This window comes from Pyxicephalus adspersus, chromosome 3, assembly GCF_032062135.1.
Source record: "Pyxicephalus adspersus chromosome 3, UCB_Pads_2.0, whole genome shotgun sequence".
Lineage (NCBI taxonomy): Eukaryota > Metazoa > Chordata > Amphibia > Anura > Pyxicephalidae > Pyxicephalus > Pyxicephalus adspersus.
The window spans coordinates 130,276,862-130,301,867 of record NC_092860.1 but is presented as its reverse complement, the minus strand read 5'-3'; the positions used below and the strand labels follow the sequence as shown (position 1 = coordinate 130,301,867).

The 25,006-nt window shown below is 36.0% G+C and overlaps 1 protein-coding gene across 1 annotated transcript in view; it reads left to right on the top strand.

The window, feature by feature from the left end:
* The window catches only part of TBC1D19 (TBC1 domain family member 19), an 87,857-nt gene that overhangs the window by 33,080 nt on the left and 29,771 nt on the right, over positions 1-25,006 (top strand). The window contains exons 8-13 of the mRNA XM_072406357.1: positions 323-430; positions 3,263-3,335; positions 7,644-7,682; positions 9,084-9,196; positions 18,128-18,202; positions 22,573-22,635. Coding sequence (XP_072262458.1) covers positions 323-430; positions 3,263-3,335; positions 7,644-7,682; positions 9,084-9,196; positions 18,128-18,202; positions 22,573-22,635 — 471 coding nt within the window. The remainder of the gene's footprint in view (positions 1-322; positions 431-3,262; positions 3,336-7,643; positions 7,683-9,083; positions 9,197-18,127; positions 18,203-22,572; positions 22,636-25,006) is intronic.

The window sequence follows — 25,006 nt, the reverse complement described above, 5'->3', positions numbered from 1 at the left end:
GAGGCAAAATGGCTCTTTTGATAGTAAAGGTTGCTGACCCCTGCCCTAGACTATAAAACATTTACTTGTTCTGACCCCTTCTCACATTTTAGCTTCTGCCACTTAACCGTAAATAATGATGCAGACGTATGCTGCAAAGATCTGGCATATCAGATCCTCCTTTGATATCCCACTTTGGAATCTTTACTGCATTTAACATTTTAATATTTAGGGACCTAACTAAAATTCCCAAAATAAACATTAGTGATATATTACCATTTTAACTTTTTAGGTCCTTATCTTTTGAGGTAAACAATTAACTTTCTTTACTTTTCTCTTGTAGGTGCTTATTAATCTTCGTAATCCTAACTATGATACTGACCAGACAAGTTTTAGGGCTAATCTTGGCCTGATTCAGGTCCCATTAAAAATGAAAGACATCCCTGAACTGGTAAGTCTGAGAACAAAAGTTTGTTTCTCCTCTGCCCTGTGTAAAAGCTCCCAATACAGTGTACTACAGTCTGTATATTATGCTGGGAGGGCAAAGCATAGTTTTACAGAGGAGCAAATGTTTTTACAATAAAATCTTTAAGGAAAGCTTGCCAACACAGGGTCACTTTTAGCCAGGGGATCACCTGTAAAAATAAAATTGTTTATATACTAATCTTTTCTGTGGCTAGTTTAATTGAAAAGCCACTACGTCACTGATCGCTGTCTTCTGCAAGTTCTAGTTTTTCTCCCCTTGCTGGCTGCTGTTTCTCCTGCCAACTTTTACATCCTGTAATGACATAAAAATGACACAATAGGAGGAACCACAGCAGGTGGAAGGGGAGAAAATATTCAGTACATCCAAAAGTGATAAATACTTACAGTGGCTGGGAGCAGCATCTTTTCCAGACACTAGCTGCCAAATGTTATAAGTAATAGTTATCTTGTGGTAACAATCTTCCATTAATGTGGAAGGGTTAGAACTTCTTCTTATCTATGTCTCTATTTTACTTTTTTTTTTTTTTTAAGTACTTTTTTTTATTAGACCTCAGATAAAACAGTAAGTCAGTCATTTTTCTTCTTTATTTTTTTTTTGTATAAAACCTGACAACGTGTTTACTGTATACTGTATAATACTTCTGCACTCTATCCAAAACTAAAAACAAAAAAAAATTAAAGTTTAGTCTAACGTGTACAATTCATTTTGAGCATTAAATGAAAACAAAATCTTGGACTGATTACATTTGCTGATGCATTTCATTTAGGTATATGCTTTTTCCTGAAAGACCTTATCCCTTTATATTTTAAATGACATCAAGGTATTTACAGTTTTCTGCGATTTATTGGTATGAACAGAGCATAGTGTCAGGGAATTTTTAGGACTTCAATGCATAAGCTGCTTCTCTACGAGCTTACTGTGCCCATCATTAGCAGTTATGAAGTAAAGGTGATTTAAAATTTTTTTTTTAGACCTGTCTATAACAAATACATATGTAAAAGTACTGTAATTTCCCTTTAAATAATTGTCTGCTCCCAGTGGTCTCAGTGCCAGTTTAAATTATAGACTAGTTTGCAGGAGTGAAAAGGCTAATGTGTTTGTCAGAGCATGGAGGTGAGCAAGGGACAGCTTGTATATTGTACAGAGTTTATAGGTATACTAGTATCATCATAAGTGCATTGAAAAAAGTAATTTGTTATGTATTTTGCAGGGTTACTAAAAGCCTTTCAAATAACTGCAATATTTTGTACCAGAATTTAATTTTAGTTTCAGTATGAATGCTGACTATTCTTGCTTTGTGACTTATTTGTGCAAAGCTAAATGTCTCACTTGTTGACTGTAACATTCTTGGCACCTCATCTGCGGCATTTAGGGTCCACTAAGCTTTATAAGCAGGACTGTTGAGCTGGAGAGCTCAAAAAATAAAAAGGGCCCAAGGTACACTTCATTCACCAATGAGTAATGCCCAAGAGTGCTGTCAGCTAATGAGTGAAAGTGTGAACCAACCAGGCTTTATAGTGGCAAGGGTCAGCAAGCTTAACAATCAGTTTAGGAGGAGAGCTGGTATGTGGTGATTTAATTATATGGTGTTTAAGTTATTTTTTCTTTGACATTTTCCCTGCTTGCTCTCCTATTCCTAGCTGAGAGCCTGGCAGTAACCACCAAGGGCACTTTAAACAATTTTAACAAATAGTTTGAAACTGTACTTTTATTTTTTCTATTACCTTACTCTGTATTAAGCCAAAGATCCGAATTGTCATTTCATAGTGAAACATTTTACTTTTTAGTCAAGAGGAGCTTTCCATACTTTCCTTTCATCATCAAATCAGTATTATATTTTATTTTTAAAAAAAAATGTAAAAGCGTTGAGAACTTTTAAAATGTTTCAGAACTTGACAGTTGCTCACTAACATAATCATAACAGTAATATATATTTTATGTGACTGATATCATAGTAAATGCTAATCCATAAAAGGAAAAATTATTTTTTTCTTGTAGATTTTTTCTATTTTCTTACAGAGCATGCCAAGTTCTAATGGCATCTCTTATAAAATACAAAGGGCGTGAAAATATGATATAATAGTAAATGCTAATCCATGAAGGGAAAAAACAAGATCCCTTTTCCTTGTAGATTTTCTATTTCTTACAAAGCATGTCAAGTCTGAATGACATCTTTAAATTTATGAAATACAAAAATACAAAGAGTGTGAAAATATTATATAAGGTTTGTGATCCATGCAGTGGCAGAAAAGATTACAGCAATCCCCACTGTGGCCAATCTCCCCCAGAATTACGGGTGTCTAAGCTCTTCTATGGTGAAAAGCGTCAGAGCGGGAAAGTCACTTATTGTCTTATTAGTAGTATCAGCAAGACAACTGTACACCCACAGCTGAAAAGCATTAGAACTGTTGCACAGGACCTGTTGCCTGCCTAATTGAGTTTGTAAAAAAGTCACATAAGTAGCTACTCACATTAGTTGATAATCCTATATCCATCCACCTCTCTATGCCTTTTTATATAAAATATAGCCCATTTGCAAAGGGATAAGTGTGTGTTTTTGTGTGTGTCAGTAATTTGAATCTCCTAAGCAAGCTTAGGTACTTCCTGTCTAACAAGTGGACAGGAAGCAAAGCACACTGAGTGGGCAAAAGTCTACATACTAGGGTCCTCAATGTTGCTAGCAAACCTAATTATTTATGTAACTTACTATAGTATATTATATTGTAACCTTGTTTGAGATCAATTACATGACTGCGTATTTCCCAGGCTCAACAATAAATATTTCTTTAAATGCAGAGAGAATTTTTTGGAGAACTCAACCTTAACACAGGTCAGCTAGGAGTGGATGACTCTACGCCAGTCCCACCAGGTAGGTTGCAAGTCCATCCTGGCCAATAAGCCAGGTCTTGTATTCTCTTACATTTGGCATATGGAAAAGTGCTAGTGGTCTGAGAATTTGCGGCCTGACTTCCCATGCCTTTGTTTTCTGTTTCATTGTATACAGTTTCAAAATGTAGTTTCTAACACTTTTCCATCAATAAATATATTTACCTATATGGTATGAGGAGGGTTATGTGTTTAGGAGCAATTTCTTTGTAAGTAGGCATTACTGTGAGCATTCAATGTTATCTTTGCCTTTATAAATTATCTTTCATTTTAAAAATAAAATTTCTTACTAATATTTTCAAATATTATTAACTCTTTTGGCCTATTTTTTCCTTTAAGAGGTCCATAAATTCCGTATTTGAATCCCTACCCCCTAGATCTAAACTATAGTGAACTGATGATTCAAATTTTGCCATACCATTGTGTTAATATACTAATTATAAGAATAGAAAATCATCAGATAATTCTCCTATTCTTCATAAACACTTATTTTACCAATGACTAATAAACAAATTCAATTTTAAAGCACTCCTAATACAAATGCATAATCATTTTGGGGGAAAAAGCAATAACCATAATGTATAAAATGTATAAATCTCTACATGTAATGTATTAATTAGATGTCACAAACCTAAAAATACATAAACAAACATTAAAGACACAGGGAAACAAGACAGAAATAAAGGGGAAGGAAAAACATTAAACTGCAGGGAAATCATCCCTTTATTTGATGTTTATCTACTTCTCTACATATGCGAGCAGTAGGTCTTCCATGGATCCCATATTAAATTAAACTTAGCCATCTTATTTTCCAATATGTGGAACATTTTATCATTCACCATAATCCAATCCATTTTGGGAAAAGAAAGGGTTAACTGAGATGGAAGGTTTCCTCCAAGATTTCGCTAATGTAATTCTAGCCGCCAATAACATCAAGTTTAATAGTTTCAATGAAAATTTGGATGCCTTTAATTGACATTTACCAAAACGTGCGGTAGTAGGTGAGCATTTTATATCTTACCTCAACACTCTTTGGATAAGGGCAAATATTTCTTTTGAAAAGGCTTGAGCTATAGGGCATGACCACCACATATGTGATATTGTGCCAATGGTATCACAGCCTCTAAAGCATTGAAGGGAGGTGTGAAGGATTACATTTAAAAAGCTGCTCAGGAACCAAGTACCATCTTAGTATAACCTAATAATTTGCCTCTATCAGGGAGGTGTTAGGAGAAATTTTTGAAAGTGAAAAAGTTAACTTACTTCACTCTTCCCTAGATAGACTAAACCCCAAATCTTCTTCCCAAGAGCACATATATTTTAGCTTATTCTGAGAAAGCATCAATACATCATATATAATCAATATTTGTCTCCTTGTGTTTGCTATAGATTTACATGAACTTTCAAGTGTAGTAAGATGTAGCGGACAGAGGGCTACACAAATTTTAGAATATACAAAAGATTGAGTTGAGTGCCTATATTGGAAATATTCCTGACACGGAAGTTCCTCTTTAGTAGGAAGATGTTCAAAACTTACCACGTTATGTTTATCTAAAATATGCATCACCTTTCTAAATCCTATATCAATCCACCTTTGAAATCTGTTCTCATTAAGCCCTGGAGGGAATTCTGGATTATGCCACAGAGGCGTTAAAGGGGTGTGATCTAAACAAAGTCCTGGAATAGATTTATATTTTTCCCATATCCAAAGAAAATGGGTTAAAGTGGGGGACTTTCGATATTGTCTAAGTGGTTTAGAAATCCACATTAGAGATGCTATCGTGCCCAGCTTCACAGCGGTATTTTCCTTCTCTACCCATTGTGGTTTTGGCCCAGATATTGTAGTTAATGAAATTTGGGAAATTTAAAATGCTGCATAGTAATCTTAAAAGGAAGGAACCCCTGGGCCACCCTGCGAAAGTGGAGTTAACATTTTTTTCTGAATCCTGCTTTTTTTACCACCCCAAATAAAATTCATCACCTTTCCTTGAAGCAAGGCCAAAGCTGATGAAAGAACCATATTTGAGAGCGTACGAAACATATATAGTATCTGAGGTAGAATATTCATCTTAACAATTTCTATGCGTCCCAACCAAGAGGGAGGTGATGACATCAAGTTATTTAGATCTGAGAAAATTCTTTTAAATAATGGGGGAAAGTTGGCCTGGTAAGATGATGTTAATTGGATACCTAGATATTGGAGCAATTTAACTTCCCAGCATAAATTAAAATTTTTTTTGATCGCTGCAATTTGAGGTTTCAAAATATTTATATTAGGGCCTGAGATTTAGATCTATTTACATATAACTCTGAGACAACTGCAAATCTATCTAAGATTTTAAAAAGTTAGGAAGAGTCACATGTGGGAGGGAGATATACATCAAAATATCGTCTGCAAATAATGTGCGTTTGTGTTCCCTCTTACCACACTGTATTTCCCTTATATCTCAGTTTTCCCTAATTGCTGGTTCTATGGTTCTATAATAAGAGCGAATAAAAGGGGTAATAATGGTCAACCCCTTGTACCCCTTATAATATCAATAAAAATAATTTGCTAACGGTTTGTCATATAATGGCTTCAGAATTTTTTAAAAATAAATACCAAAACCCATCATAGAGAGTACCTTAAACATATGAGGCCAAGAGACGCTATTGAAAGCTTTCTGCAAATCAATGGCCAGAAGCATAGCCTCTCTGTTACTACCACCATCGCAATTGTCATTTACTAGTGAGATTAGATCTATAGTGCGCCTTGCCTGGTCGGATGCTTGTCTATTAGGCATTATACCTACTTTATCTGGTTGGATGTATAATCCCAAAAAAGATCCTAAACTTTTGCTAGGATTTTAGTCATCAGTTTTAGGTCACAGTTGATCAACAAAATCGGTCTATAATAAGCCACTTCAGTAGCATGTTTACCCGGTTTTGGGATTACACTTTTAAAGACACGATTCGCTTCCACAGGAAGAGGATTGCCGTCTCGTAAAAAATTATAATAAGAGACCAGATGTGGGATCAGTTGTGATGAAAAGGTTTTAATATAAACATAAGAGAAGCCATCTGGACCAGGGGCACTGCTAGACTTTAGTGCTTTTAATGCTTTCAAAGCTTCCTCCCTCTTAATGGGTTGGTCTAATATCTGCATATGATTAACTTTAGGTCTAGGTACATGCAAATCCCTTAAAAATGATTCCAATGCTTCCTGAGAAACATTGTGCTGGTTGCTATATACTGAAGAATAAAATTCTTCAAATGTTGCCAGTATCTTTTCTGAGTTTTGAGTGATCTTTCCATCCTTCATTTTTATTTTAGGGAGAGTAAAAGATTTATTTTTTGGAGATAACTTGTTAAGTAATAGTTTCCCAGGCTTATCACCCCAAGTATAGTATTTGTGAGCTCCCCACCTAAGGGATTTCTCCGCTTTGGTCATTAGTATCATATTGAGTTCAGTACGCAGAGTTTCAATTTGAGAACGAAGATCTAGCATTATATTTGACTTATGACCTGATTTTAAAGTGAGATATTCCTTCATCTTGGCTTCCAAGAACTTTTTTCTGGCTTTCTTTTAATATGTTCCTATTTTATTAAGTTCCCCTCTTATATTTGCCTTATAAGCTTCCCAGTTGTTAGCTGGAGAGGTATCCTCGGATAGATTGAAAAAAAAACTTTGGTTCAAAATTTTTATCTCAGATTGTGTTTTAGGGTCCTGCAATAGACCTTTATTAGGTCTTCATTTAAAACTTGATTGAATGCGCTGGATCCCTCTATATCTTACACTTACTGGGTCATGATCTGACCAGGGGACTGAAAAGATTTGTGCTTGAAGAACCAAAGGAATCATCCGAGTTTGTAGGAAAATGGTTCTTTTGCAGGGATTTCCCTCACACTCTAAACTGGTGACTATGTTCCTCACTTGTTTAGTAAAACCAATCCCCAACAGGGACGATGTTAATTCTTTTCTCCAGGGCAGGAATTGAGAAAAATCTCTTTAATGAAGTATGTGATAGCAGTGAAAACTTTTTCAATACTCTCTATCCAAAATTTAAAAAAACTTTAAGTGCCCTTCAAGGTGTCATTACAAGGATGGACATGTTTCGCTGATCAGAGCTAGGGTTTTTTTTTTTATTTTATTATATCTATTAACCAGAGGGGATTCTTTTTGTACTGATGTAGTCATAAAATTAATTTTAGACCTTGACGACATGTTGATTTCATTTTTGATTACAGCTGAGTGATAGAATGTAATGAGAGTCTCAAATGTAATTAAGTTTTTATTGCTTTGATTTTAAAGAAATGTTTGAAAACGAACACCTGCGCATTGGAAAGAAAAGTAAGTAATGTACACCGTTTTGTTCTTTGTCCTTTGTCTTGTAGAATTGTCTCCTGGATATATTGTTACTTTTATATTTCGACCTTTAGAAATGAAAACATTCAGCTGCTAATCAGAGCTGAAAACAGAACCCAACAAATGAAGTGAAAGTAACAAATCACCCCACTGCCAGAAAATTGAAGGATCAGCAGAGAGCCATCAAAAGCTGTTCACCGCTGTAGTTAATGCACATATCCTGTGGTGAAGATTCATTTATTTTGCTGTCTGCAAAATTTTCAGTTAATCTTTTAATTGCTGTCCTTATTACCACTCCTATCATTTCTTCATGAATAGTCAGACTATTGTATATATATATAAATTATATATGCTGCTGTACAGTTATATTACATTATACATTGTTTTTTTATTTTTAACAGATTTTTGTGTTTTAAAAAAAAAGTTTATTATTAAATTTGATTAAATTTATTAACTATTAGACATGTGTTGGTGAGTTTTGCCTAAGAAATATAGGCCTACAATGTAAAATAAATTTCCATGCAAAAAATGGTACTGCTTTTTGCATGGAAATACGACCAGAATCAGACCACTAGGGAGGTTAATGGAAGCTCCCACACTGCTAACATGACCAGAACCCATTAAACTTCATTAAAAATACTTAAATACATTTTCATATAGTACTTCGCTGTTCCTTTCTTGTCAAGATCTTCCTGTATTCTTCTGCACATCGGGGTACAGGAATGAGGGCAAGTAAGCCATTCATGCCTTATTGTATTTCACAGTGCTTTGAATGTAAAAAGTGGGAGTCCACTGTTTACATTGGTGATACGAACAGGACCACATCAGTAAGCTGCTGTTCTTTCATATATCCATTCACATACTTGACCAGGCTACATTGCTTTACATGCAGCAGAGATAAATAAATGTTTAAGGCATGTTATTAGTACCTGGCTGTATATTCCTAATCAATAAACTGACTAAACAGAATTACACATTTTTTGCTGCTAAGACATGCGTGTCCACCCAAAATGGTTTTTACTGCTAAAATGGTCTCTATTGAAGACATTTTCCCCTAATTTCTGTCCTGCTGACAACATTTTACTAGACAGGAAAACTATAAGGGAACTCTCTAACAGCAATAAAGAAAGACAGAGCTTTTTATTTCTGTCTATGTCCCTGTTGCAAATTTCACCCCACCTTCCCTCTGATGAAACTATTGTAAGAAGGACCTGAAATGGAGGTTAAGATGAAACATAAACTTTCCCCACTCCATGCAAAACTAAAACAAAAGATTTTGATTTGGCATTCTGATAACAGATTCAACACTAAGGTTGAATCTGTTATTCTAAAATTGATCATCTAAGTAATGAAAAAATACAACTGCTTTTTTTCTTTTTATTTTAGTCCTAGAAGAACATGACAGTGCTGCAGCTCAGCAATATGTGCGCCAGGGATGTCCAACAGCCCTCCGTGCTGAATTATGGGCACTCATCCTGAATATTTCAGACCAACCAGAGGTAAGGAAAAAAATGTGTTTCTTACATAAATCAAAGTGTTGGTAATGTGTGTGAATACCTCATTGACTATTGCTATGTAAATACAACACTAGCTGGTTTGCATATATTTACTCCATCTCTATTGCTCCTTATACTTAGCTAAAGTAGCTTTACTTTGGTAGAGTATCCACAGGTAGCTCATGACAAATCAATGTCAATTTCTGGATATACCAAATTATTTAACTGTATGTTTTTAGGAGCCCCTGTCTGAGATTCAAACCTGGGATCTATGTCGCATAGGTGCTCTGTGCATCACCAATGAGGGAAGTGGAAGAGCCTGGTCACCCAAAGTCCTCATGTCTGGCTGACATAACCAGTCTGCTCAACAGGAAATGTTTCTTCAAGTACAGTTAGCAGACAGCATTCCTAATGAATTAAGACAGGAGTCAGGGACTGTTTAAAAAGCAACTTTGTTTCATTTAAACAATTTTTCTAATTGAAACTAATTTATTAACAATACCAACATTTTAAGGAAACACTCCTCGTGCTTTAGGCTACCTAAGCATCTGCTGTTTTCCGTATGACAAAAAAACGCAGAGTGCAATAAAGTCTCAATAAATGGCTCTGGTTTTCTGATGTGTAAGAATAAAGAGTATAAGTAAAACACATTGGGCCTGATTTAATAAAGCTCTCCAAGCCTGAAGAGGACACACTTTTATCAGTGAAGCTTGGTGATCCAAAACACCTGGAGTGGATCTGGTCTAGGATTAACCTCCCTAGAGGTAACCCCGAGTGTGCCTCGGGGTAGAAAAGAGTTGCTAAAAGCGGTAACCCCGAGTGTGCCTCGGGGTAGAAAAAAGTTGCTAAAAGCGGTAACCCCGAGTCACACTCGGGGTAGGTAATCCTATAGGAGGCCTAATAGAGCCTTACCTGATCCGCCGGGGTCCCGCGCCGTCCATTGCCGCGATCTCTGTCTTCTTCTCTCTTCTTCCGGCCAGCTTCTGCATCCTTTGAGTCACCGGGCAGTTCCCGGTGACGTTGGTGCGTGTGTACGTTGCCGGCGGGGCGGGAAATTCAAAACACATTTGTATTGCATTCAATACAAAATAACTGTATTGAATGCAATACATTGGATTTATATGTGTAAAATCAGTACGATGTTTTCAAGAACATTTATTTTACAGTATATATATTAGTATGAGTATAATATGTATTTTAAAAAAAAAATAAAAAAACATTTAAATTTAGAGACCTTTTTGGATTTTTTAATTTAGTCAATTTATTATTTGTACATGATTTTGTGTTTCAAACTTTATTATACTCATGCTAATATATTATACTGTAAAATACATTTTCATGAAAAACAATGTACCGCTTTTAGACATATAAAACCGTAAAGAAATGAACTGCTAGGGAGGTTAAAAACAACTGCTAACAATTAGTAAATGACCATTAAAAATCCATTCCAAGTTTGCTGGATCACCCAGCTTCTCTGATGAAAGTGTATCCACTCCAGCCTTGGAGAGCTTTAATAAATCAGGCCCATTAAAAAGGAAAAAAAAAATTTAGTTGTAATGTAAAATTTGTGCAAGTTTTTTTTTTAAAGGGTTTGATTATACATGGTAGAGAGCAGACAGATGTAAATAGTTTCATCAGTCTTTGTTTGTAATTATTTAACATATTTCCTATGTACAGAAATGTTCTGTACATCTGCATACATTTGCTCATTACCCACACAGGTAAATCCTGTTATTAATATTAATAATAATTACAGTAATAATAATAAGTTGGTTGTTATCCTCAAGTGCTATATGTGTTTCTGTCAGGGATATTCACTCTCCATATACTTATGACCAATGTCATGGGGAATGAAAGTAAGGGTAAATTCAAAATCCCCTCATGTTGAAAAGATATCCTCTATCTTCTGTTGAGTATACAGGACATGAAGTAAAAGGAAAATACCCTAATAAGAAATAAATGTAAAAAAGTGATAATTTAAACCTTGCTAGGCAGCACTAAACCAATGGAAGATCCATTTGCTAGCTAATCTACAAATCTCTATTTAATATGTTTAATTTATATTTAATACAGTAATAACAATTATAAAAATGTCAAGCATGTAAAACTGAAAAAGTCATCAAAACTTAGAAAAACCAATAAACCTTAAAGTAAACACAACATTCTTTATTTTTTTTTCTAAAAGTGCTGAGGGGAGTGGTAAGTCCTAAAGAAGAATTATACTGTTTAAAAGAATAATGTGTTTTTATGCTATTTTGGAACATAGAAGTAAAGAAAAGTTATAATTGCTTGAAAAACTTGAATGGTGTGTTTTGACCTCTTCCTTCAGTGCTGGTGCTATGAAAGACCTAAAATTATAGTTCCCAGCATATCTTGTGTGTACCAGGATCTAGCTGGTCACCATTCTTCAGGGGTATGCTTCTGCCCCTGACAACATAAGCCAGTGGGAATGCTCTGCTCTGTTAATTAACAATAGGAAGCACTGGTTGTTAATAAACATATTGGGGATGATTCATACAGGCTGCAATGCTCCCCACTATGTAACGTCTGACAAGCCAAGCACTGAACATTGTGGGGGAAAAAAGAGTCAAATATGCCAGGGCTGGGTTATGCGTTTATGCGTATTTGTGTTTTATATTTGTCAATTATCTTTTTTTTTTGAATTGGTAGTATAATTCCTCTTTAAACTTAGATATGTGGAGATTTTCTTACAGGTTACCTTTTCACCAATTAAACCTCTGAAAAATTCTGGCATATCCTCCATAAAAACGTGTTCTGTCTTTATTTCTGCTCTTAATTTGATATCCCATTGCTTCTTACAAAGATATAAAAAGTGTTTAAACAAAATTAGCAATTTGACTAAATGTTTAATTTTGCATATTATTACTGGTGTGGAGAATGAAAGGGCGCCTGACATTTCTTTTGGTTCATCCCATACTTTGAGAAGCTGGAGGTCCACAGCGGGACATTACTGATTCATTAATTACTTCACCAGCAGACTAGTACAGAAAGCCCAGCAGCTTGTTCTGCCAGTGTGTTATCTTTGGAATGTCTCTTAGGGCTAATTTAATAATCAGCTGGAACTATTGCTTAACTCAAGCAACTTTTATTGTCATGCTGTTCCAGCATTAATTGATTCTCAAAAGGATAACAAGTGGTAATGCAGTTTGGCTGTCTCATCACTCAACTGAAATGCCTGAAATTACCCATGAAATACTCAACTTCCTATTGTTGGCCAGGACCTAAGTTGTCTGTACAAAAAGTATGTTTTGAAATGCTTTTTAAGAACCTAGGTAAAATAATTATTAGGGTTTTTTCTCCCAAGATCCACCCATTTTTTATTGGAAGTAACACATTCTCACATTGGATTCAATTAGAAAATGTGTGAAACATTAGTTACATTTGCATCATACACATTTTCTAATTGAATAGAGTGTAAAATCTGGGGGATTTTGGGGTAAAAGTTGGGGAAAGAGTGATTAGACATTGCTAAACACATTTTGCAGTAAATGTCAGTTGTAGCCAGAATTGTTCTTGGTCATTCCGAACATGCCGTCACTCCAGGGATTGGCGGGGCAGCAGTAAGAAGAGGAAGGGAGGCATAGATCATAGTGACCAGTCGGACAACTCATAAAAGGACTCCAATTAGGAAATGATTTATCCAGAGCAACAATTGGTTATATACTAGAACGTTTAACTCACATGATATTCAGTCTGGGTACATACTGCAACTACCTTCCAGATATTCACTATGATTTAAAAGATTTAAAAGAAGTTGGAATTAAAATTTGGAATTCATTGAATCAAGACATTAAGATGCTTTTTGATTGCTGCCTCTAAAAATAATCCCTATATTGCTGTCCCATCGGCCCTATACCAATCTATGTGAGAAGGGCGCTGCATGCTCACAAATACCAGAAAACCCTATTAAGGAGTATCTTGTTTGTGACAGATTATTTTATTTGTGCATTTTAGATCGAAGTGATTTTATTGTTAGTAAATAAAGTAATTTTATTATATATGTTTTCTTGTTTTTGTTGAGTGTTGACCTTAAAAGTCCCAAAAAAACAGTGGTTTTCCACAAAACTGCCTTCCTTCATTGATATTAGGGATGTGGCCATGTTAAAAATACAGATCAGATATCCTATTTAAAATTCAGTTATAGCCAGAATTGTTCTTTGTCATTCCGAACAGGCCGTTTATTACCAAGACCTAGTAAGAGTGACCAATGGACTGTCTGATATCCTAGAAAATAACAAGAGCACCTCCATTACCTCTACTTACCTTCTTTAATCTCAGGATGATTTTTCCAGGAAAGCGGGTCTGATTTTTTTTTCTTTGCTATGGGTAAGGACAACATTACTTGCGTCCCAGTTTGGCAATGCAAAGCACATGTGATTTGTTCAAGAATGGGCATGAGACAACTGGTTAAACTTTTGAGCACAGTTAGTGACTATTTTAGGTGGACTGGCCCATTAATTCTTTACAATAGGACACACTCTTTTATTAAAAAAAGAAGACTCACCCACAGAAAGTTGACATAGATGTAAATAGTGTCGCCCTGGGGTTTAATGGATAGCTAAGGTATTATATGTGGTTTATTTTTGTTGAAATAATTTGGCTGGTGTAAGAAATGCTCACGTACTACTAATTATTTGAAATGATTTGTTGTGGCTGCTTCCAGGGGTTTCCAGAGTTTGCCTCTTGAAAGTGTTGTTTACCAGGTTATTCTAAATGATTTCATGCCCCAAGTGACACCTCTGCATATCTAATTTCCATTTTGACACAGTCTTTCCACACAGTAATTAAATAGTGATGAACAGAGGCAAATTAATCAGTTTGCTGCGGTGGAAAAATATACCTTTTTGTCTGCTTGTAATAGGCAACTGATCTACGAGAGGAGGTAATTTACTTTTATTTTATCCCTAGCACTAATACACTAATGTATGTGTAAAACCTAAATTCTTGTACTGAGATCTGCCTGTACAGTTCAGTGATACGGACGCATAAACCCTGAATATCTAGTTAAGGGCATTACTACAAATCAGTGCCCACCAGTGGAATACTACTGTATTTATAAAGTGTATTTATAAAGCGTCAACATATTGTGCAGTGCTGTACAATAAATAAAAATAGGTTGCATATGACAGACAGATACAGGAGGACCCTGCCCAAAAGAACATTCTAAGACATGGGGGGAAGTAGCGCACAACTGACACAAAGTACACTTTCCCTGACTTGTGTGAAACACCCCCCCTTTTCCCCCAGCCCACAAACTATGGTCTCCCCCTGGCTCCCAGACATGTTTTTCTGTTCCACTCACCAAGGGATGACTCTGGGAGTCCAGTAGACTTGGCAAATTAAAATCATTTGGCCACTGGCAGATGCAGACAGTTGCAATCTTCCACCCTATTCTCTGATAATTAAAGCAGCAGTGTCAGGAGAGGCAGATGGGTTTATAAGTATTCCCCTGTACACCGTATGTGGTGCTGTGTGTTGCAGGGCCAGTAATTTGGTAGGACAACCCAATGCTGTAGTACCATAGCCGGTTGTGCACTGGCACTAAGGAATCCCACATCAACTTGTAAATCTCACAAGCTGTCATACTATTTACATAAATACATTGCAAGCATCTACAACTCCTAAAATCCCACCACTCCTTATCTGCTGCCTCTATTTGCAGGTCTCCTAACTGGCTTCCATCTTACCCCAGAATCAAATTCAAGCTTCAGTGCTTTGCTTTCAAATCTATTCATATTTCATGACGCACTTACCATTTTAATCTGATACACCCCTAGCCGCTCTCTATTAAGTTTGCTCCAAGTTTTTGAACATTTAAATTAGCTCCTAAAAACTTTTCAAACTTATTTTATCAAGCTTGCCTACCCAGAAGTCACAAAATTTGTGTTCATGGTTTCTTTCCATATGTAATACTAATACTAAAGAACACTTGAAGAGCACGTAGCCAATTTGTGTAAATGTGCCTTTGCCTGTAGATTTTATGTGTAAGAGAAATATAAATGTAAATCTCTGAGATGCCGGACTCTAGCAGTAATATCGCAATAAAGATTGATAGACTTCAGTGATATAAGAATAAAAATACAAAAGGTTAGGTAGTTTTTCCATCATTTTGTTAATGATAGCTAGTTTAAAGTAAATCCGTAAAAAATTAGCTTAAATTAGGTACAGGTTTAAATGTTTTTACAACTGATTGTTACTTGCTGATCTTCAGGCTCCCCTTATCACCCCACTCATTTATCGTAGATTGTAAATTCTTCGGGTCCTGTCCTCCTCCTGTGTCACTCTCATTGTATATCTCTTATTTGCAACAGATTTCAATAAAATGCAGCTATAAAAAGGCACTGCAGTTTTGAGTTTATTTTGCTTATTAAGGCCATGTTTAATTTAAATATTCTGTGTTTGGTCTTTCTAGGGCATTAGTATATATGGCTTGGTAAACTTTAATAATGTTTTTTTAACAACACACGCATACTTTTCCTTCTGAAAACTAAAACTAACTACTCCAAATATAAAACCCTGTAAAGCAATTTGTTAACATGTACCCATCCCGCTGCCCACAATGCTTAACTCCTCTGCAGTGAACAGAAAATCTTTGTGAAAAATCTTTTGGATTTGACTCTGTAGGGAGTGCCAGATGGCACCCCTGCTGCAGTATCTGGTTCCTTCTGATGAGTTCTGTGTGACAGAAGTCATCAGAAGTACCAGAAAGATAGGGGGCAGCAGAAAAAAAAAAAGAGGGGGTTCATGTATCCTGCATAGGAGTCCGATATTGAAGATCTTTTAGAGAGCATGCTTTGACACTTCTTCCCTTTAAAGGGGAATTTAGCAGCGTGTGTAGCAGTACATGTAGATAATATTTGCTTTCTTTACTGAAGGCTGTTTTATTACGATTTTAGAGGCCTTTAAAGGTAATACTGGATTCACCTATTCAGGGCAGCCCTAATCTGGTGCAAATACAAAGCTTCCTATTATTACTGTTCTGTTCCATTCGGCTGGTCTGAGCAACTGGAGGGCCTTGTGTAATCTCTGTTTACCAAAGGCATCCTTCACACAGAGCTATTGACTCCCCATGTAACTAGCCCATTGCTGCTGCATACTCCACCAAGCCTGGAACTATGGGGTGTTTCTTTCAACTCCTGGTGGCAGGGTAATAAAGGAAATCACATTCTCTGTGAATGAAAGATTGCAGCAAATCTGTTGCTTTGAATGTCTAGATTTACTTTAAGCCATCAGGCTGACCAAGATTGTTTTTTTATTTTTTTAAATACATTTTATTGGTACGCTCTAATGACCTTAGTCCCAGTTTGTTTTTTTCCTGTGGCCAAATTGAGGAGTTTTGCACTTGGATTTTTAACCTATCTTATGTTATGTAGAAATGCTGCAGCCAGACTCATTCATCCTTCCCACTGCTCTTCTTTTGCTGCCTCTCTTTATAGTTCTCTTCATTGGCTTCCACTTCACCTTAGAATCAAGTTCCCTCCACAGTTCTTGTCCCACTTACCTTTCTGACCTGGTAAAAAAAATACTCCCCCCAGGTAAAAAAAATCATTGACACTCCATCTGTTAAACGCAGCAAGCAGTGTTATTCCACTGTTTTGGAATATGCAAGAGTCTCCCACGGTAAAACTGTGGTTGAGTAAAGTACATTCAGTTTACCTGATGGAGAAAGCCATTAGTTTGGTTAATGTGGACAAATTCTCTGTGACGTGGGATGCATGGATTGTTTTTAAATGCACAGCCACGTTCCAAGCTATGTTTGCAAGATAATTTCACTAACCTGTGTTTCTCAGGGAAACCACAAGGATTTACCTCTACTGGTTTATGTTTACATTGTATGCTCCTTATTTTTTCTATTTGTTTAATTTTAAGGATATGTACCTTAAACATTGAAAATGATACAAGCTTGATTTTCCAGTTTTTACAAAGAATTTATTGTAAAGCGCTAATATGTATATATGTACTATTGTTTTTTTCTCATATGAACCATATTGTACCGTTGTTATTTATTGTTGTAATATTAAAGCTTTATGTGTGAAAAAAATACTCCCCTAGCCACTCTCTGCACTCCTTCAATGACCTACTAATGACTTCCTCACTCATAACCTCATCACACGCATGGCTTTAAGACTTTTTTATAGCTGCCCCAACTCTCTGGAATGGTATTCCTAATCCTATTCTGCTTGCTTCTACTTTCTGCTCATTTAAAAGAGCACTCAAAACCAATTTTTTTCAAAGTTGCCTACCTTTCTTCTTCTTTCTTTGAATCCGTCACTACTTACCATCACTACATATCTTCCCTCCCATTGTGTGTTACTTTCCCCACCTCCTAAACTGCAAGTTCTTCGGGGCAGGGTCCTCCCCTCCTGTGTCACTGTCTGTATTAGTCTGTCATTTGCAACCCTTATTTAATGTACAGCACTGCGTATATTGTTGGCGCTATATAAATCCTGTTTATTATTAAAAATAATAATAAACAGGAGAAGCTGAAACAGCTAAACTCTTAGGCTAATGGTAATAGAGTTGGAAATTTTGGCAGGAAGATGTTGGAGTGTCATTTAGCATGCTGCCAGCTGCCCACCTCCACCTATAACGGAAAATACAGAGTTGTAAGAAAAAATTTGCTTGTCAGCTGCTTAAATACTTGGATTTTGTGTCTTTTTTAGGTTGTATATCCTGCTGTTTTCTTTCATAAGGGATATCAGTCAGTTTTAGTGTGTTGTGCTTCTTCCACAGGCATGACTTCTTCCTGTACATATTTCTTTATGTAGTACTGCACAGCACCCCACTGTTTACAGTTACATAAACTTTCACAGCAGAATACACCTTTCCCTGTGATGCTCTATGTCATTTTATGTAGCCATATATCTTTCTCAAACTTTTTTTTTTTTTTTGTGCTTCTCATTTTTTTTACAGGACATCTTGTACTATGAGCAGCTTAAATCAAATGTAATTCAGCATGACCTTTTATCCGACAGCCTGATTTACAAGGTTAGTAATCTGGCATTATTGCTTTCTGTCAGAAGTCAGGAAAGATTTATATTCTATCAAATTCATATGACTTAATATATTTTTATTCAGACACAAAGGTGCTGTCATAATACACATTTCATCGCCATTTCATGATATTATTCGTAAGCAATGTGTTTGAGTATATTTGATTCCATTGGGCAAACTCAGTTGACCTGTCTTTGCTCTTGACACAGGGGGTCTGGGAGTAAATGTTATATGATGGTGCTCTGACTTTGTGCTGGCTTTGTTATCTTTGGTATATGACAGAAATACTAGTTTGTGGGGGTCACTTCTCGTATTTATGTGGGTTCAGGTGCTCTGATTTCCTCCCACATACTGCTTGGAACAGAGATGTAGTGGAAGTAAAACCCATGAAAGTTTAACTGTTAGTAAAAAATTAAAAAAAAAGTATCAGGGATGGTTCTTAATCCTCTTGATCTCTCACATCCCAAAAATATACTGGTAGGTAATTGACTAAATTGACTTTAGACATATGACTATGGTAAGGACATTAGACTTTGGACCCCTTTAAAGGACAATGACATGATCATGTACTTTGTAAAGCACTGTGGTAACTGTTAGCACTATTTAGATACATAAAAATATAGATTGCACAGTATCTGTGCAAGGGAAAATACCAAAGCATTTTGTAGGATGTGCCATTTAACGGGCACATCCAAATGCTAAAAAATTAGTCAATTGTCAAAAAACTGAACATGCTTACAAAATTTATATGCAAACAACATGTCCACCTGAGCCACCTGGCCTCAGGCTGCAACTCCCCACTGTTTCAAGGACAGGTGACTTTTTATTGTCATTGGCCAGGTGCTTCAGAGCCATTCCTAATTACTGTTTTGGAAAAGGGGTGGAGTGCCTGACTCACCCATTCCTCCCAAGACATTCAGGCCTAGATCCCAAATAAAGAACTGCAAATCTGCAGCACAACAGTTAATGACACTTCTTTTCTAGCTGAAATTGAGGACAACGCCTTAAAAGTATCTCCAAAACTAGCCTTAAAAGTCCCACTTTGCTTAAATATATATACATATATAAATATAAAAATGTTTAAATCATAAATCATTCATTTTCATTGAGACACTAACAATAACAAAATATAAAGTTTTAACATAATCCAAAAAAAATAAAAATAAAAAAGTAATCTTTTTACTTGTGCCTAAACTCCTTTGTAGATCAAAGCTTGCCCCATAAATCTGTGATAAACTAATATAACATAACTACATGATATTTTTCAAGTCATAACTTTCATTTTTGACAGCACGGAGTTAGCAAAGAGGTGAGGTGATTATGAGTGCACTGCCTTAAAGCACCTGATTTTTCCCTTTCAAGATAAATGTAGTTTTCTAATGTACTTCCAATGTCTAAGGCTGGGTACACACATGCAATAGTTCTCGTCCGATAATCGCCTCAGGGCTGATATCGGACGAGAATCTTGCGTGTGTACAGCACTCGTCTATCGTCCGAGCGACCGTCCTGGTGGATCCCCGGACGATGGAGGACGAACAATCGTAATAAAAGAGAAAGGGAGAGAGGTCAGCAAGGTACAGCTCCGTCGTCCTCCCCCTCCCCTCTCCATAGAGCAGAACGGTGCTGTATGTACAGCACTCGTTCATGCATCGTGCAGTCGTTAGTCGTTGGAAAGGATCTTTCACGATAATGATTGCATGTGTGTACATAGCCCTATACTTGGGCCAGTTTGCTCCTTCAAGGTCTCGGCTACTTTAAAATTTCCAACTGCAATTAATATCTAGGATAAATGTGTTCACTGTTAGTATAAGTGTGAACAGCCTTTCCCTATGAATTAATGAAATTTGTGTTTGTCATAGAAGAACATTCCAGCCAGGATACTTTTTTTTAACAGTGTCTCGAGCTGGTTCTTAACACAGGGTTGGGGGTTCACACTACTGAAGCAAGGCAGTGAACTGGTGAGGAGGGGGCAGCATGTAAGGGATTGTGTGCCAATGCTGGGCTTATCCCTGCAGGACCATAAACACTGATAGGGTTTATTAGTACATGAAGTGAGTCTTAAGATATATATCCAGGCAAAACTTTTGTTTCTTTGTGTTAATCTGGCGAAACCTACTTAGTAAATGGTAAAAATCACCTAGCAAGGTTTTGACCTTTCTAAACTTTAACTAAACCTAGAAAAAAGGTTTGCTTTTACATTCACTTTAATGTCACCAATTTGAAAAACCTTAATACCTAAAAAAAAAAAAAAAAAATCAGAGGCTGTGCCAATCTTTTCTGTCTTGCATTTCACTTTTGTTGTTCTCTATTTCCCCACTGCAAAAGGTAAAGTTTAATTTGTTTTTTTGTTCTATTCGGATGAATGCATTAACTGTGCTTATATATTCTGCCATGCTTCTTCTCCAACTTGTAAACTTTATGGTGGTAATTGCAAGGGTATTCAAGACAACTGTTTGCATGCATCCATTTGCAGACAAGAATAAAAGTTATCTTTTTAGCCCTGGAGCACAACATGTTATTTCTTTCAAGATGCTACTTATGAATGTAAATAGCATATGGTAATTGAATCTGTGCCTTCATAGGCAAGAGAGGAGTTAGAGATGAGCTTAGTCTTAGAGGAAACTGTACTGAACATCATTCAATGATGCATATTGAATACTCTTCAGGTTATGTGTTAGTTGTGTCTGTTTATTTTTATTTATAGTTATATGTTTATATATAACTTAATTTGAAGTTCATCCTTTAACTTCAAAGAAAAGTCAGCTAAATACAGTGTTCTCCTCAGAATTTTTTTCAGCTAGGTGTTTAAAAAATGGGCGGAGCAAATTGCAACACATTTAGTGCCCAGTTCCTAGTTATAGTTGTCTAGTAAACCAGATAATTGTGTTAGCATTCTACTACCCCCCATACTTTGTTTTAACTTTTTAATGCCTACCCCTCCATTGTCTTTGTATAACATATGTAGAAACTGTCTGGTGCCCAACTTAATAGTGTCCTATGTTTTTTTTAGCGTGAAATCAATTTCAGGGCTGTAATAGAGTAATCAGTGTAATGTAACAATTTTAGATTTAGTTCACATTAGTAAAAAAATGAAAAAAAAACAAAACAATTTCACTTCCGAGCAATCACTGGCCTGAAAAAAGCTGGTAACTGCTAGGTTTTTACAGGTGTTTATAAGTGGCTGCACCTTAAAAAACAAAACTTGTTGGGGTAGTAAAACGCCCTTGATTGTTGTATGTAGCATAAGAAAAAACACACTGCACTGCTGTTGCTACCGGAAAAAAAGACAAAAAACCCTCAATTTTTGCAAGAGGTTTTTAAGAGTAAAACTGCTTAAAACCCCTTTCAATGTGTACTAAATGTGTACTAATGTGAACTAAACTTAGGCTGCGTGCAGACTTCCAGTGCGGTTGCAGTTATTGCTCCTTTACAACAGTGATCCGCTGCCTTGGAAGACATGCTGCCATATCGCATCCACCCATAGCAGCCAAATAGAGAATGACTGAGTGGGCAGTAAGCAGTTCAAAGCCGCTCACAGCCGTCCGATGTTAAATCTGCAAACGCTGATTTTTTTAAGAACCAGTGGCGCAGTGCAAGCGCAGGGTAATTGGTAAGGTACCAGTCTATGCCAGGATTCCTGGCTCTTACTGCAGGTCTAAGCTTGTAACTTGTCAGATCTGCTAGCAGATTTTGGTAGAAAGTTACAGTATCAACAAAAGAAACATTATATAAACACTGGATTTATCCTTCTGATTTAATAAAGCTCTCTAAAACTGGAGAGGATAGACTTTCATTATGGAAGCTGGGTGATCCAGCAAACCTGGAATGGATTTGCTTTTTATTAGCAAATGTTTTCAATCCTGGACCAGATCCATTCCAGGTTTGCTGGATCACTCAGCTTTACTGATGAAAGATCCAGCCTTTGAGAGCTTTAATAAAAATGGCCCAATTTATATAGGCTTAGAAGTAACAATGTATTATAGACTACCTAAACTCACTGATGGCTCTCTCCCTGCACAAACCTCTGACCAAGCGACTATGTGTGTGATGCCAGGTGGGCCGCCCTGCAAATTTGGTCTAGGGAGAACACTGTAAATGGTTTTTAATGGAGTAGGTAAATGTTATGTAATCATTATTTACCTGTAAATCCATGTTCATCTAATATGGTTAACGATACCATATTTTTATATATTTGCTGGTAAATTCAGGTTTACTTTGTAATCAGATGAGATAGTATGTTATTAGAATTCGGTCTGAAACTTATTGTGGTGCTTTGATTTTTTTTTTCTTTAAGAAAACTTTTTTGCAATAATGACATATACAAACATATAACTCTGACATGTTTTCCTTGGTCTTTCTAATAGGATGTGAAACTGACAGCTAGCAATGATGATTATTATTTTGTATTTGAAGATTATCTTTATCAGGTAGGTCATGGTAATTGCATTTCATTTATTTGAAAAAATGTGTTTCATTTCACTCTCTTTCCTATCTGACAAACCCCCTTCCTAATCCCTGCACAGAGATTTTTGTGGGATTGAACTGTAGCAGCAACCACTGATGCATTTCTGTATTTCAAAAATGTTAATTTAACTTACTGTCATGATCTAACATGATTGTAACAGAGTTCAACATTATGGTAGTTTCCAATTAGAGTTATCAGAGACTCAGCCTAATGATTTTAAATTTTGCATTATTAAAAGAAAAAGAAGCTTTGCAGATTTTATTACAGAAAAATATAAAATAACTTCTAAATAACAGGGTTTAAATGTAAAAAAAAAAAATACTTAAGCAAGATTTCACTTGTTCCTTGGCTTGGTCAGAGTTTAGGGCTGGAGCTTAATTCCAATCCAGTATAGCTCTCACATGTGGCTCTATTGAGATGGTAATTTCTAATAATGATGAGAGCGGCTTCTTCATGTTGAGGGGGCTGTCCATTCTTCCCCCTTCCAATTTAGGATTCTGAGGCTGGCTTGCTATTTAAAATGGTAATTATGGTTTCTTGCGGACCTCAAAGTTATATAGGGTAATGACATTGTTTTCCTTTTAAGGCTTGTATCTTCCCTTTGTCAGATCTTCTGCTACTATGGCTGGCATGAATTGCAATGCAATTTTAATTTACATCATTTAGATATAATAACTGAGGCAATTTTGATAACATGAGAGTACTGTTATGTTCAGTGCCACTACTCCATTTTCCCCATACAGTTCTGTGTTAGTCCTTCCTATTGTCTCTCCCCATTTATGTCTCAGTAAGCTTGCAATATGGCAAGTACCAGTATGAATATTTTGACCCATATTATAATTAACATCAGAATAAAACACTTTTAAATAAGTTTAAATGTTGGGTATGTGATATAAACAACAATGAAAACAAATATCATTGATGTAAAGGGTAATCTGCCTTCTTAGAAGTTTTTGTAAAACACCTAAATGTCCTCAGTTCTTACTGAAAATGTGATGATAGAAGAATATCAGCTAAATTTCACATGTGGATATTTTCCCTAAAGTAAGTGTAGAAACATTGTGGTAATTGCAAGGAAGAATCATTTGAAGTAAGTGAACCACCTATAGCAGCATTGTCCCTCAAAATAGCAGAACTAAGTAAAACAGGAAGTGCATGTTCAGCCTTCACTATAATGGTTGCTGTTTGGGGTGCCTTATTTTCAAATACGGACCAATAGATCTTATAAAAAGGAAAGGTTTAGTTGTAGATTAGCATAATATTGGTAATGGATGGTAAAAGTTACATAAGAAAAAGATGGGAGATGGGAGAAGGAAGGGGTCTTGCTCTATATCTAGCACATGGTCATTCTCACACAACCATACAAGCCAGGGTTTTCTCTCCTTAAACCACTCCCATCTGCAAGTCCAAAGAAAATCACATTGTTGATCCATCCTTGGTGAAGTCTTGCTCAAGAGGTCACACAGTTTGTCCTTGTCCCAGGCTTGAGATTGTTATCACAGACCCCTGCAATAGTAAGCAGGTTTGGGCAGAAACTACCACCAGGTGGTCAGACTGGCCAATTTCTTATTGATTCTCAGGCATCCACTCATGGAATATCAATCATTGTCTTTGCTCAGCAATCATTTGATGGTTGTTTTAGGGTGTGCATTTTTCTCAACAGATAATTAGGTTTATGGTTTGCTTTCAAAGAGGCAGAATTAACCTTATATACAAGTCATAGTCATAATAATTGTAATCACTTCCTACAGTAACTTTTGCTCAGCTGCAGTACACATTGGGTAAAATAGGCACTCTACACTCATTAAGAGTACTGTACATCCTCAGTTATTTACCATTTCCTGCCAGCTGGGTACTTCAGTCTAGTACTCTGTGCATTGGTATTACCCAAAAGAAGAGGCTTGCTAAAAATAGGAATTAGTATCTTTACTCCCACTTCTCTGTATTTAACAGTTAGCTAATAAAAAGTTTATAATCATAGAAATATTGTTTTATAAGAAAGCACATTGATTGATATGAAATCATATTTTTCAATATAGGTTTAAATTACCTATATTTAGTGAGTTTGTTAGCCTATCATTTTTACTTTATATTTGAGCAGTAAAATGTAAAATCATTTTAGGCTGCTTCACAGAGAGAAAACATGCTGTTCTCGTGGTATTGTATTTAATAAACTTTTAATGGTCTGTTTATAAAACAGAGAATTTGACATCCATGAATCCCTGGTGGAGAATATTCCTGGTCTATGTGTTTCAACAGCAGTAATTGATTCTCCTCCAGGGAATGTTTTATTGAATGTCAGATCTATTGCTTTATAAATTGACCCCTTAGAG